The sequence below is a fragment of the Lucilia cuprina genome, chromosome 3 (assembly GCF_022045245.1).
Source record: "Lucilia cuprina isolate Lc7/37 chromosome 3, ASM2204524v1, whole genome shotgun sequence".
NCBI lineage: Eukaryota > Metazoa > Arthropoda > Insecta > Diptera > Calliphoridae > Lucilia > Lucilia cuprina.
In genome coordinates this window covers 12,009,744-12,024,647 of record NC_060951.1, presented here as the reverse complement: position 1 = coordinate 12,024,647, position 14,904 = coordinate 12,009,744, and the positions used below count along the sequence as shown (strand labels likewise).

Genomic DNA, 14,904 nt, shown 5'->3' with positions numbered 1-14,904 from the left:
ATTACATAATAAGAGTTATAATAATGAAGACAATAAACATAAATAATAATTATAATTAATTTTAGTATAAGAAGATTTTTTTGTTGTTTTTTGTTTTACAATAATAATAATAATTCTTATTATTATTATTAAATTTTGTTGTGGCTGTGGTTGTGGCTGTTGTGGTGCATATATGAGAATTTGTCTTATATACGTTGTCCTTTGAGCATTAATCATATGATGCTGCTTCTAGACACGCAAGATCTCACAAGCTTTATTATAGCAAATTGCTATCCAATCGGGTTGTGTGGCACCCCATTGAATTTGATTGACTTCACCTTCGGCGGCTGTATAAGCTAAAATTGGATCCTCGATTGCACGTGGCATTTGCTGAATATCCCAGATCAGTGCTTGGTGATCATCACCGGCAGTGCATATATGACAGGAACTGAAAACAAATTAATGAAAAGATATTTTTAAACGCTATAAATACAATAATAATTATGATGAATATGAATAATAACTGCAGTATTCATAAGTATTTACCAAAGGTTTATAGAACAAATTTTGTATGAACATTTGATTTATAAACCTATGATAAAAGACCTTAAGGAGATCTTTAAGATCTTAAGCACAATTTTTATGAAATCATTATTATAGAGCATCAGTGTGGTTCCCGCGAGGACAGCTGCTTCAATAGCAGAAGTTAGCATCAAAGTGATGTTCGCTGACTTCAGTATCTTCTTCCTCTTTATAACAACTTATGCAGTAGTCATTATATATTAGGCCTAGTCTCCTGTCGTGAGTGCCTATGACACAGGGGCCAAATAGACCTCGAGATCTAACAAATGGGTCTTGGACTTTCCCATTAAGTTTATTTAGAACAGGCTTCTTACAGTTCGTAAGAGAGATACCAGTAAAGGCGTCAATTTCTCCCTAGTCTATCTTCGCGCCATTGTTATACAGTTACCCTAACATTTATCGTGACCAGGGACCCATATTAGCACTGAGTGATAATCAATGTGGCAGAAAACAACATTTAGATCTTGTTGCGTGAAATACAGCTTAGCGAGTAGATGAGTCTCATAGGAGTTGCCTCAGTCATGCCTTCCTTGGTTTGAGGGTCAGTATTAGGTATTAGATATAAAGGGTAGCTACTAAATTAGAACGACTCATCTTTGGTCTACTTCAACTGTATTTATGGCGTGTCGATGAATGTCGTTCTGCCCTATAGGAGGACATAACTAATGACATTGTCATGAAATTGTTTTCCTTGACTGGAAAGACCTTTGTTTCTGAGTGCAGATGATGTTCCGAGGTAATTTGAAGGGTCAAATGTGATCAAAAAGATTTTTGGGTGTTGAATGGTTGGAATTCAGATTCCTCCAGCACAATGCCTAGGGTAAGGTTTACTTCCTTTGTCCAGGTGGTAAAAAGTGTTGTTGATTACTTTGCTGATGATAATTACAGTTTACGCGCAGTGAAAAACTAATTTATTTCGTGAATAAAACCATTCAACAGAACGCATAATTAATCCATGATGTGGCCCGTCGCCATGATTACACATTCGTCCGTATATGAAATCACGTCAACTCCTTGTGGAGATTTAAAGAGGTAAAAATTAAACTAATAATACTCCACCTTGAGCTACAACTTGTTTAACTCTTCGGGGCTTGCAGCGTCTGTCTCTAAACTCTACAAACGACTGAGGGCCAGTCAGATAATTTACAATCCATCTTTTTGTGTTTGTTGGGCATTGTGGATTGCAGAATGTCATCTAAGAGTGTGGCTGATTTGAACCTTGTGAAAACTAAGTTGCAATTGCGGTCAATGCTGTGGTGTTGCTGTTCATTTTGCGGAAACCTGTGGAATGTTCGTAACTGAAAGGTTGTGAAGTTTGTGAACATCGCTTCGTTTTGATGTGTCTCACTCTGGGTGCTCAATGAATAGCCGGCAAAATGCGTTCGTGCACCCTACAGGGTCGGAAATGGGAATATCTGCAAACTTAATCGAGACTCTGCCATCGGTTTCAACATCGGGTTGAAAAGAGATCGAACTATAGACCACAACTTACTAACAGCCGAACTGAAATTTTAGTTCTTTAAGTGATCTAGCCATCTAGCCTCATTTATCAACCTGCTGATTTTAAGGTTCGGCTAAGCGAGTCTTGTACCTACTGGGTTGGTATTTCGTTCGGAACCCAACGAAACTACGGTTTCTTTAAGTAGTTGATCAGACCAGAACTCTATATAGTAATGTCTGGTGAGCTAGCGCGGGTATCCATATCCCTTTAAAGACATCATAATTCAAGGTGCAGAAGGTGGACTCATCAATCTGTTCCGTGAGCAACGCACCTCTCTGGTATTAACCCAAACAAGAGTGGCAGAGCTGATTGTGGGCGTTGAAGTACCCTAGGACAAGACGCATATTGCCACCTAATAATGTATTGATGTTTGGCGGAATATAGACATTATAGAGCTTTAAGTCTCCCGATCTAAATTCAATACCTTTAATTTCAAGATATTATTCTCTGGAGTTAGAATCGAGAGAAAGAGCTCTTCATGGTTTTATGACTTCTGGTGCGATCATTTAGGATAATATTTTATCCGTTACAACTTTACAGACTGGAGTTGTTTGTCAGGCTTGTCTCCTGGACCGCGGCGACCATGAAGAAAGTATCAAGTATCGTTGTAGCTGCTATCCCCTGGTTCGTTCTCTGTTGCAGAGCCAAATGTTCTCTGTTTCCCCTATGATGGATATTTGCAGATAATATCTTACATCTTTATTATTACAAGTTTTGCAGTAGTCATTGTAGTCGAGACATATTTATCTGGCATTATTGCCTATAGCACGGTGTCCCGTATCTCGTTTTTATAGCATTTAGTCTGATTGCAAAATTGAGGGCAAATTGAAACACCATCACGTTGTCTTCATTGCTCTCGTTATGTGGATTGCAATGTTTCTTAGAGAGCGTTCTTTGCATGTCAGTTAACTAAAACTATAATTTATAATTTGTCAGATTTCAATACCACGTCGTCGTCAGCATAGGCGACAGTCTCAATATCAGTTATCAAGTGAGACGGAATTTCCCCTTTGAAGTAATGACTCTATTACTCGGGAGCTGTTTAATAAGCTGCTGAGTCACTCGTTGACAAGTTCAAAAACTTTGTCAATAGCAAAGTAGAAATAGTATTTCGAACTAAGTTCCAAAAAGAAGCCAAATCCTGAGCTTAAATAATAGTTTATTTCATTTATATGTTTTTCTTCAAATTTAAGATGTCGGATTAGTTGTTATTGCGCTTCCAAATGTGTATTTCTTTCCAATAATACTTTAATCCAAATTTTAACTTTCACACTTTTATAATCAATATAAAATCTTGCTTCAAAAACATAATTTTTTACATACCTGTGCGGCGCCCACGCAATACCGTTGACGCACGCTCTATGATTGCTCAGTCTTGCAACAGGTGTACAAGGAACACGAACGTCTAATATTATTACTTCACATGAGTCCATAGCAACGGTGGCTAAATAATTTGGATCTTGTTTATTCCAAGCCAAACGTAATAAAGCTGTATGTGTGGGATCCTAAAACAATAACAAAACGATGTTGTATTTGTTAAATGTTTTTTAATAGCGATATAATTACCTCATATATAATTGTCGAATGTTCCAAATGTCTCAAGTCAAACATACGAACGGAACCATCTGCACCCACGGAAGCAAACATATCACGACCACCACCAGCCCGTGAGAAGGCAATATCGTATACCTCCTTGTCGTGGGCAATTAATTGTGTTTTTACATGACCTGCAACATAAACACGACCATGTGGTTGACCCGTTTCCAGACCCCATATGGTACATGTTGTGTCAATAGATGAAGTCCCCACGAGATTGGGATCCACTTCATTCCAATCAAACGATGTCAAAGGTGCACAGAAATCACTGTTTTTGTTATTATTGAGTACACATTCCAAGCGTGTGTCTGGTTCACCAGCACGCCAAACGCGTAAATAATCACCGCTTGTGGCCAGTAAATCGGGATATATTCCCTTTGAATCGGGTATCCACATAATTTTTGTAGTTGGGTATGGATGATCGAAAGTGCTTTTTAAAGAAAATAATATTTATTTAATAAATATTTAGCAAAAACTTGTGTAGCAGTCATTTTATTACCTTTTAGCACTGAATTCACTTGTATCCTCATCCAGACTTATTATTTGAACTTTATTGTTGTATTCTTCAATAAAACTTCCTAGAGCTAAACGAAATCGCTTATCTGGACGTACGCTCCAATTCATGGAATACAATGGCCATGGTGCCAAGTATTTGTAGATTTCTTTTCGTTTTCCGGCGGTAGCTGACATAACTTTATGACGATTGCAAAGAAAATATAAATTAATTTAAATTTTTTTGTAATTGTTATTGATTTAAAATAAAAATGGCCTCTTCATTACAATTGCAAATAAATTGAGCATTAATCGAACTAATTAAATTTAAATAATGATTCAATTTTATCAACGACAGATATATTAGATACAAAATATAATGGATTTATCAACCTATAATCAGTGCCAAAGTGTTAACCCATTAGTGCTTTAGGGTCCTAAAGATATTTATTGTTTATTTGGGATTTTCTTAAAAAAACCTGGGTATTATACCCATGAATGCAATAAGGACTATTCCATCTTCCGCACCCTCTGTACTTATGCAGTGGCTACTCGCAGATATTAAGGTTAAACAACTTGACTAACGGGTTGGGTTTGACTCCATTGATTGATATCTAACCCGATCGATCGATTAATATGTACATATCTAAGTCATCAAAGGGTATGGGATGGGGATTATATATACCTTGGATTGGTTTAAGTGCTGAGTTTTAATGTAGTATATTACAAGCTGGAATCTAGGCTATTAAATAACCGGTAAACGGCCTTACCTCACGGTGGTCTTTTTCATCCACTGGGTAGACTTGAGAACGGTCTACTATCGCCCCTTTTTTCTTCAATGAAGAACGCATGAGGCAATTTTTGTACATTAATTCCGACCGGTCCATGCACAAGTACTTTACTGGAGTGCTCGAGCTATCTAATCTCTTGACCATTGGATGGACTCTGTTGATTCGGCAACAGCACCTAGAGACGTAACCGGTAGGCCGAAGTACGATCCATCAATAAGCCGTGGACATTGTTCTTTCTCACAGGGACACAATATGGTAATTCTGATATGAACAGAGTGAACTCTGAACATATCTGGATAAGGAAGGAAAATTCAATGGTATCATATGTATATGATACCTTTCATCCACCATCATTAAACCCAGCACATCCCATTTATACGACACATTCATAATAGAAAAACATTAGGTAGGCGGGTGGGGTAAGGCCCTATGCAATTACTAAGTCAAGCAGTAGAATGTAACCAATTTTTCAGTCTAGGCCAGACTGGAGGTATTGGTCACCTTTTTATAGCCCGGAATTGCAATAACACCAAGGCGGAGGTCTCGCCAAGGTAACATTCCCCCGGGGGAAATCTATGTAGACAGTAAAACTGTAATCTTAAACTGTAGTATATACGACATCCAGACTGGCTTGTAAATGCAGGCCGTCTCTTAAAGAGAAGAGCTACACTGGGTACATGGACATTCGAATGCTCCAGGGAATAATATAACGAGCGCGTTAGCGAAAGCTGTTGCTCACCTATAAATTAATGAAGCTGACAAAATTGTTATATTTTACTTCCTACTATTAATGTTTAAATTTTCAAAAACTTTTGCTGACTCCTCAGACCAGGTGGGTATCCCCAAATGCCTGCTCAACTTCTACACAGACTTTGCTCCTTTGTGTTGTTGTTGTAACAGGTTGGCTGTAGCTGGATGTTCTTCGCTGAGGAAAAAACTTCCGGTTGATACTGTTGTTGAGTTGGCGGATTAAGAATCGGTATATCTTCAAATGTTTGTATTATTATCACAGGATATCAAAACTTGATTGCGTCCAAATTTGACGAGATCAATGTACATATTATATTTCATTAAAGCGATGAGGATCCATTTGTAATTGACTCAAGATCACAAAAAGGTTTAAGACATATTGAATTTACTAATAATGTACATAAGTTTGTATAAAAGAAATTGATGAATTTAATCATACATTAACTATAAGTTAGATTATTGAAAAACTAATTTGTCTTTGGAACAATTATAATTAATAGATGCTAATTTTAAAATTTTATCAAAAACTCGTGTATAATTCGTTACGAACGTAAAAAATAAATATTGTACGTTTTTATGCAAATTAAAAAGGGGTATTGACAGCTAAAAAAATCAACGGTCAATGGCACTGCTGAATAGATGTACGTATGTATATGTATGTTTGTAAGTTTGTTTGCATGTAAGTACATACATACATACATACATACATACATACATACATACATACATATGTGCGAAACAATAACGACACAACGAAAACAAATGTTTACTTACATACACAACAATAGATTGCATTACTAAAAACAGCAACAACAAAAACCATAAACACACAAACACCCTGCGCAATGCCTGCCTTCCCCCAATTCCGCTAGAGACCTATCCAACACCCTCTCATCTTCTCTAATTTAAACGACTTTACAAAATAGGTATTTCTTCCTTAATTATTATGAAGGACAGACGAACATATGTAAATAAATAAAATTGAAATAGAAAAAAACTTACCTAAAATTTAAAGATGTTGCTGATTTTTTAGTTTAAAAGGCGACAATCAACTTTGATGTGCCTAATGACGGTGATGATGATGATGGCCTCACTAGAGAGTGGGTATGTCTGTATGGTTGGTTGGCTGAACTTAAGTGTGTATGCCGAGAATCGTTTTGTTGTGAAAGCACCAACAAATAAAATACTTTAAATCACAAAAACAACAAAAGATTTATAAAAAACTTAAAAATAAGAGGTTTTTTCCAATTGCAAATGAAATAATTTCAAATGAAAATGAATTTTATAGTCTGGCGACTATGATTTTGAAGAAAATATTTTTTATGGTATGAAAAAAATTGCTTTTGTTTCAAAAGTGAAAATTGTCTCAAATCATTTTCGCCGCTAGTCTGTTTTATTTGGTCTTGTCGGTGGACACAGGTAGTAGAGTAGGGGTGTACTGAATGCCGAACTCGAATAATCTTCACATGAATTTATGACATAAGTAATCGTAGTTTTTTGCAAAAACTAATCTCACATCACAATATTAATTGCTTTTTAAACACTTTTATTTCAATTTAATAATTTTCTGCATTGATTTTACTATTAAAAAATGTATTTTTTCTAATCCAGACAATGCATGTATATAACAACCAAAAAATGTATATAACAACCAGAGCCCTGCGTCGACAAACGTGAACGGCGTCAGCGATGGCTGACAGTACAAATTTCGGCTGCGGCTATGAAACGTCTGTAAGCCGGCGATATTTCATACAAAGGAAATCCGAGTGATTAAAAATTAAAATTTTGAACACAAATATTTTAAAAACATTACTTTTTTAATTTAATTTATTTTTAGATAAATTACCAACACACACATTGCCCTCAGAAATATGTTCAAAAATATAAAAACAATCAGGAATGTAATATTTTAAATTTTTTGTCTTAGAATATTCATAATTGATATACATTTTATATAACAAATGAGACTGAAAGCGCGTAAATTCAAATGTTTTGGACGTTAAACAAATTTTTATTAACGACTTATTATTGGTTAAAAGAAAGCTTGCTTAAATTGATATAAAGTAATTTTAAACATATGTATTGTAAAATTTTGCGAAAGTATCAAATTATGCAAAATATACGCCGGCTTTGAAATTTCATTGCCGACTACGTTAAGTCGGCTTTAAGGCGAAAATGTATACAACAACGCATAGTTTTTTTTTTTGTTAAACTAACATAGTTGCAAAAATTAGTATTAAGAGTTTTAATTCCTCAAGGTTGGCAGCGCTATTTAATATAATTTTGAATTATCATAAACATATGTTGGTCGTTATTACATTAGAGTATCTAGCATTTTTAGCATCTCTAGTAAAAAATGCGTTATAAAAATCCGATTTGATGTGTAAGAAAATTTGTAAAAATTAAATATATTACTTGGAAAACACAAGGTTTGACAAAATATGTATGTATATCTCAAGTTCTATATGTCATGATGATTTGTAAAATATAAATGAATGTGTGATTCTATGTTTATAGATTTAAAGTTTATAGACTAATAAAACGGCTAAACCGATTTTCTTGAAATCGGTGCGCAGCACCTTCCATATAAATTAAATAGTTTATCGTGGACCCATTTTGGGTAATAATTGAATCGCTCCCAATCAATAAGTCAAACTTGAAAAGGTTAGGTAAAAGCCGAATTTTCGACTTTCCGATTTTTTCGACAGTTTTCGACTTTTTTCCAACTATTTTCGTCTTTGCGGCTGTTTTTGACTTTTCGACTTTTTCCGACTTTTCGACTATTTCAGACTATTCTACGATTTTCGAAGTTTTCCGACTTTTTTTTCAATTTTAAACTATTTTTAACTGTTTGACTATTTTTGTTTGTTTTTTTTCGACTATTTAACATCTTTCGACTTTTTTCGATTGTTTTCGACTTTTTAACACCTTTCGACCTTTTTCGATTGTATTCGACTTTTTAACTTTTTTTGACTTTTCGACTATTTTCGACTTTTTTCGACTTTTTCCGACTATTTTCGACTTTCTGACTTTTCGACTTTTCGACATTTTCCGACTTTTCGACTGTTTTCGACTTTTTTCGACAAAAAGTCGATTGTTCGATTATTCAAAAGTCGATTTATAGAACCCTAGTGCAAAACATCATTTTAAATTGTTGTTTAAATAATCACAAGAAAATTTTTCTTGGGATTTTTGACTTTTTGACTATTTTCGACTTTTTTCGACATTTTGGCTTTCCGACTTTTAATTCTAAAGCCGACTGTTTGACTTTTTCATAGACGATAGTCGAGTTATCGACTTTTTGGAACAAAATAGTCGAACCCTAGTTAAATTGTTGTTTAAATAATCCCAGGAAAAAATTTTAGAACTGGTTTATTTATCATTAGTTTTAGTACTTTTAATATTGGAACCAATTAAGATTCATAGATACCATCTTTAGAACAAGAGATGTTGCAATTACTACTGCAATCGATGAAGAAGAACCATAACTTCATTCTTAAAAGTTTTTAAGTAATCGTTTTAGTTTTATGAGTCCCATACTAATTCCCAAAAAGTGTTTTATAGTACCGAGCCAATGTACGTGCATTGTAGGAAGACGTGAGGATTTTAAGAAGAAGTAAGTTGGAAGGCGGTAAAATTTAAAAACTTGTTATATTTAGGAATAACAAGAATTTTCATATAAACGTTCAAAAACCTCGAAAACTTTGCAATTTGTGCTTTTTATAATGATAGCGATAAATTCCAAAATTTTGAATTGAGAAAAGTTTTTGAAAAACATTTAATTCTTTTTCATTTGTAAATATATTTGTATATAGAAAGTGAAAGTATAATATATATAAACTATTACATAATTACAATTTCATAACATGATTACAAATCTTTAATAATATTAACAACAAATAATTGTAACAAAAACAATCTAAACATAATTATAAATGTATAAATGAGGTTTTCAAATAAGAATTATTTTATTTCTAAATAAAATAATTTAATTTGAGAAAATATTCGTGGGTAATTTACGGCCCGAACTACCATTATTCGAGTTTCCAAATATACTGGAGGGCAATGGGCGACTAAAACGATTCGATTGCTGATTGTTTACACGTCTGGGGCGGAATTCAGTTAAACGTTCTACACGAGGAAGTGTTAGATAAGTTTTGGGATATAATTGTTGTGCTTGAGATTGAGGACGTCTAGGGCGAAAAGCGACAACACGTTCCGGGCGTGGAACAGTCAAATGGCTTACAGGTCTCAAGGGAGCATTTACAATGGCAGCAGATTGTGGACGAATTGGACGGAAATTTACAGCCTTGTTGGGGCGGGGTGGAGTAAATTGTGTTGCAAGTGTTAAGGGAGCGTTGACAATAGCAGCGGACTGGAAGTCGTCGATTTCAGGGGGACCATAGGTAAGATCAGGTGGTCCATAAGTTTGGTCAGGTGGACCGTATGTATCAGCTGGGGGACCATAAGTTAACTCCGGTTCTGGTGGTCCATAGGTTTCTGCTGGAGGTCCGTATGTATCAGCAGGAGGTCCATAGGTGAGTTCTGGTTCTGCTGGAGGCAAATATGTTGGTTCTGGCAATTCAAAGACCGGTTCGGGTTTAAAGCCAGCTGGTGGATAAGGTGCTACTTCTTGTTTTGCTGGTCTGGGTGGCAATACAATTTTATCACTGCTTGGTCCTGGGAAACGTATACGTATGGTATGAACTCCTGGCTCTGCTAGAGTAATAGTACAAATAACACTTAAAACTAAAACACTTGCTAATATTTTAGCCATTTTTAATTATTATGTAAAATTTTTTTATTAATTATTTATTTAATTCGAATTAACACAACACTAAAACACACGCAATTATTCCTTCTAGTCGTTTGAAATGTGTAAACTAAACTGTTAGTTTGATTTAGTTTAAATTCGATTAAATACAAACTTTTTAATTAAGTATTCATTGCTTTTTTTATTTTATTTAACACTGACTCTCTAACCTTCATTGTTTGTCAAGTTAGTCATACAATTTTGGACATTTACCATTTTAATACTTATTGTACAATTTGGCTTAATGTTTAAAATTTTTAAGAATTTCCAATGAGTGTCTGTAATATACGCATAAGTTTGATATATAGTCATAAAAATTACAAATTATACTTCTAATAAACAATGGTACTCGTACAAGAAACTCATGGTTACAAATACATACATACGTCAATCAATTTCATACGCATTATGTTTGAAATTATTCTTATGACTGTCAAACTGTAAGCATTTGTGAGAAATAATAAACACTTTTTGATATTAAAATAATGTTTTGAATATTGTTAGCGGTATACATCGATATATATTCACATAAGCTTGTCTTCATTTGTATGCAACTATAATTATTTGTTGATATTTATTTAGAGCAGAGGAAAAATGCTATGATATAAAACTACCTGTTTCACGGGAATTCCATGAATACTTCAATTAAAATACAAAAGCATTTAAATGCCGGTTCGGCCAGCGAAAACTGTGTGTGAAAGAAATATCAACCATCTCATTCTCTCACGTAGAAAATCAAAAGTTTCCCTGTATGAACCGGTACTAAGGAAATTTTAATATAAATGTTGCAGCTTAAGGGTCTAATGCAAAAACGATTATTAAAGTTAACACTGGTTTACTACACACTTTTTCCATAAAAATCAGGTTTTAATAACCATTGCTAACTTAATAATTGTTTTTGCATAAGCAGTAAGAATTTAAAACGAAAAAAACTTGTATATAAATACTTTTCGCAATGGTTTTCAATCTTCCTAGGCATTACACGATGTCTACGTGATCTTGCAGTCATCTGCAATAACTCATGATAGAATAGTGTAATTGACCACCAACTTCAATAGAAGATATTTAGCATCACAATGTCCCCATATTAATGATATAATCTCATCGTAATTTAAGTAGTATAGAATTTTTTTGTCCTTCATATATGTGTAATAATAATTAAAAAAAAACATTACTGAGTAGAAAAGGGGCATAGCCCCTAAACTCTTAATACTCTAAGGGACTATCTTTAGGTTAAGGATTAGGGATTAAATTAAAATTAATCCTCGAAAGTCGTTTTTGAATACTCAATCAGTTTATTTTGTTTGTTAATTTAAGCGCCCATTGAGCAAGAAATTCAAAAGTGAAAACAGCTGATGCCAAAAAAATTAATACAATTTTTATTAAAATAAACATTTAAGTCACATTCACAATTTACACAAACTATTAGAAAAATTAAGAAAAATGTGTACAAAATCAAATACTGATATTGTGGCGGCAAGATAATCGCGAGTTTAAAAAACTAATTGGTTGCTAGCATTGTAAATCCGGCTTAAGTCAACAAATGTATCATACTTAAAGCAACATTCACAAAAAAGTACCAAAAAGTTCCCTTTTATGGCTTCTAACTTAAGCCAGGCTCCATAGACTAAGACCTGGTTCACACTGGGAAACTTTAGTTGAGAAACCTTTAATTTTGTGTGTGAGAGAAAGAGATGGTTAATATTTCTTTCTCTTTCTCTCACATACAAAAATCAAAAGTTTCCCAATGTGAACCAGGTCTTAATTTCATGTTTGTAGCCAATAACAACATGCTAGTGCTGCCTTGTTTTTATGCAATAACAAAATTTACCGTATGATTATGTATTTTGTTTCAACAATTTCTGTTTGAGCATGAATAGAAAATCTCAACTTTTGATGAAATTTTTAAAGGTTGTCTCGAATTTTTCCTCATATCTCCGATATTTATGGACCGATTTTCGACGATATCTGGGGTCCCCTAAAAACTGATTCCATCAAACATACAGACAGACCGACAGTCGGACGTGGTTTAGTCGACTCCGCTATTAATAGCGATCCTGAATATTATACCTTATAAGGACGGAAAATTATAATATAGAAATTACAAACGGAATGGTAAACTTATATATCTGACGAAGGTGAAGGGTAAAAAAATTACTTTTCGCAAGTTATCATAAATACCATCAGTCATTCTCAAGTTGGAGGCCTTACCACAGAACACTAAAAAGTGAAACGCTGTCATTTTTTTTACAACAATAACTTTACGCTCTTCTCACAGACGAGTTCTGTGTAACTCCAACACTTATGTAAGAATCTTACTCTCTCTCCAAACTTCAAAATTTCGTTGCGAAAATTCGTGGCTTATAGCATTTGAAAATATTTTTTATCACTTAAAGTTATATTTTATTATTTTCCACACTTTAAATCATTGGCGGCCAAACATGCCCTTGCGGGCAATGTGTTATTCTCACTTATACATAAGCAAAACAAATATTCTCAGCAACAAAACAAACTATCCCTGATCTAATGAGACCTGCTTGTTTTTAGAATCATTTCAAAAAATGAAGAGAGCCATCCGACTGTAAAATTTTTCATATGTATTCTCTCTCAATGTGTGATGGTTTCATTAGACCTGGTCCACACTAGGAAACTTTTGTTGAGAAACTTTTTCTTAATTCTCTTTTGAAGTTTCCTTAATGTCCACACATAGAAACTTTTGTTGCAGAAACTACGTATTAATTGCATTGATTTGTTGTACGAATGAGAAGAATAACAAAACAAAACAAGTTTCCGAGTACGAGAAACTCCGTACCGTGAGAGAGATGAATGATATTCTTTCTCTCTCACGCAAAATCAAAAGTTTCCCAAAAAAAGTTTCCTAGTGTGGACCGGCAGTTACAAAATTTTGACAGATCATATTACTTGTGTGATCGTGTAAAGCCGGCTTTAGAGTTAGGTACAGATTGACAGTAGACTTAGGTACTTTTTGACAGCGTTTCATTTCTTAGTGTTCAGTGGGCCTTACCATTAGTTAGACATGGGAAACTTATGATTTTTGTGTGTGAGAGAAAGAAATATCAACCATCTCTTTCTCTCACACACAAAATCAAAAGTTTCTCAATAAAAGTCTTTAATGTCGTAGTAAAATAATATAAACATAATATTTTATATTTTGATTTTCATATGACCTGGTATCTGATTTAAAGTGTAAAGACTTGACTTGATTGAGTCCTTTTCTTTGAAATGGCAAAATCAACTGCAAGTTCTACGGCTAACAGTTAAGAAGACATGAACGACAGTTTCCTGTAAGTATAACTCGATTTTGTAATTCGTATGATAAAAAGCGAAACCGGTAAAGTTGGCCAAGACTGAATCATCTGTGTAGAATATATTATATTTCTCAGGATGATAGTATGTATGTTAAATACATTGTGTTTCGAAAACTTTTTCTTTCGAATCGAAATACAGAGTAACCCCCCAGCTGTATTCATGCCAGACGAATTAGGTAGAATATAAGAAATTAAGAGTTTAAAGATTATGGCCTTGACAATTTCCTTGGGGAGTTCAACTGCCATATGATACAATATGTAAATGGGAGTAGATCTCAGAAAGTTGTTTATATATTTGCTCATAAGATTTAGAGCATTATTTCCAATGTTGGCGAATGTGGATATAGCATAATCAATTTTAGGCCTTAACTTACATTGCTCTATATGGGGCAACTCCATGGTTTCTATGGCTCAATATTCTACAAAAACAACAAATTTTAATAAGAAGGAGTTAACGTCAGTACATTCATGTAATTTAACCGTTTAAAAATTTAATAAAACATTTGACAAAGCACTTTCCTGATCCAATTTGTTGTCTGTAGTTTGTCCAGCACCAAAATTCGGTTTTCTAAAAAGTTCCTAATCCAATAGGCTGTGTGTGAATTAAAATCCGCTTCGAATTGTTCATTTCAAAGTGATTTTCGATGTGGACTTTTACTATAGCCTCAATACATTTACATAACACCGAGAGATGGCAGGTAGCTCAGGCCACTGCAATCAATCAAGTTGCGAAGTAGAAACAAGAACATCACCTGCACGAATCATCTTCGTATATACGAGGAAAACAAATGCAGTTATGTGCAAGATTCACTAGATCATTCCTCGCATTCGGCAGACGCCATAAATTTTGTGGTCGCAGGATACCGCATGAATGTCGTACTTGGAGGTCGCCCACCGCCCATAGCAGATAGGTAATAAAACCTGCCGCGGAAAACAAGAGTAGTTTTGGCACAATTAAGATCGTGATGGAGCAACAGGCTCAATGCCTACTGGTTACGTATAGACCGTGGCGTCCCCAACAAATGTCCTGCATGTGGTCAGGGCCCTCACGACACATATTCAACTACTCAG

The 14,904-nt window shown here is 34.3% G+C and overlaps 2 protein-coding genes across 3 annotated transcripts; both read right to left on the bottom strand.

Moving 5' to 3' along the window:
* Positions 1 to 164: 164 nt before the first annotated feature.
* LOC111688426 (DDB1- and CUL4-associated factor 7) lies at positions 165 to 7,359 on the bottom strand. Of its 2 annotated transcripts, none has more exons than XM_023450936.2 (5): positions 6,694 to 7,359; positions 4,158 to 4,350; positions 3,629 to 4,088; positions 3,386 to 3,567; positions 165 to 427 (listed from the first exon to the last, which is right to left on the bottom strand). In XM_023450936.2, the coding sequence occupies exons 2-5, from the start codon at positions 4,346 to 4,348 to the stop codon at positions 229 to 231; spliced, it is 1,032 nt and encodes a 343-aa protein (XP_023306704.1). In that variant the 5' UTR covers positions 4,349 to 4,350; positions 6,694 to 7,359; the 3' UTR covers positions 165 to 228. The 2 variants fall into 2 exon arrangements, with proteins under 2 accessions (XP_023306704.1, XP_046802507.1); XM_046946551.1 differs by lacking the exon at positions 6,694 to 7,359 and adding an exon at positions 5,681 to 6,034.
* A 2,114-nt stretch (positions 7,360 to 9,473) lies between these two features.
* On the bottom strand, positions 9,474 to 10,601 carry LOC111688432 (extensin). Its single transcript, XM_023450943.2, has one exon. The coding sequence runs from the start codon at positions 10,466 to 10,468 to the stop codon at positions 9,680 to 9,682; it is 789 nt and encodes a 262-aa protein (XP_023306711.2). The 5' UTR covers positions 10,469 to 10,601; the 3' UTR covers positions 9,474 to 9,679.
* Between the last annotated feature and the right edge of the window lie 4,303 nt (positions 10,602 to 14,904).

Bases quoted from the DNA above. Each gene is read 5' to 3' on its own strand.
- LOC111688426 (XM_023450936.2), bottom strand. From the start codon at position 4,348: ATGTCAGCTACCGCCGGAAAACGAAAAGAAATCTACAAATACTTGGCA. The intron at 4,089-4,157 runs GTAATAAAATGA...TTCTTTAAAAAG, and splicing joins AGTGAATTCAGTGCTAAAAG to CACTTTCGATCATCCATACC. The intron at 428-3,385 runs GTATGTAAAAAA...ATTTGTTTTCAG, and splicing joins ATTGCGTGGGCGCCGCACAG to TTCCTGTCATATATGCACTG.
- LOC111688432 (XM_023450943.2), bottom strand. From the start codon at position 10,468: ATGGCTAAAATATTAGCAAGTGTTTTAGTTTTAAGTGTTATTTGTACT.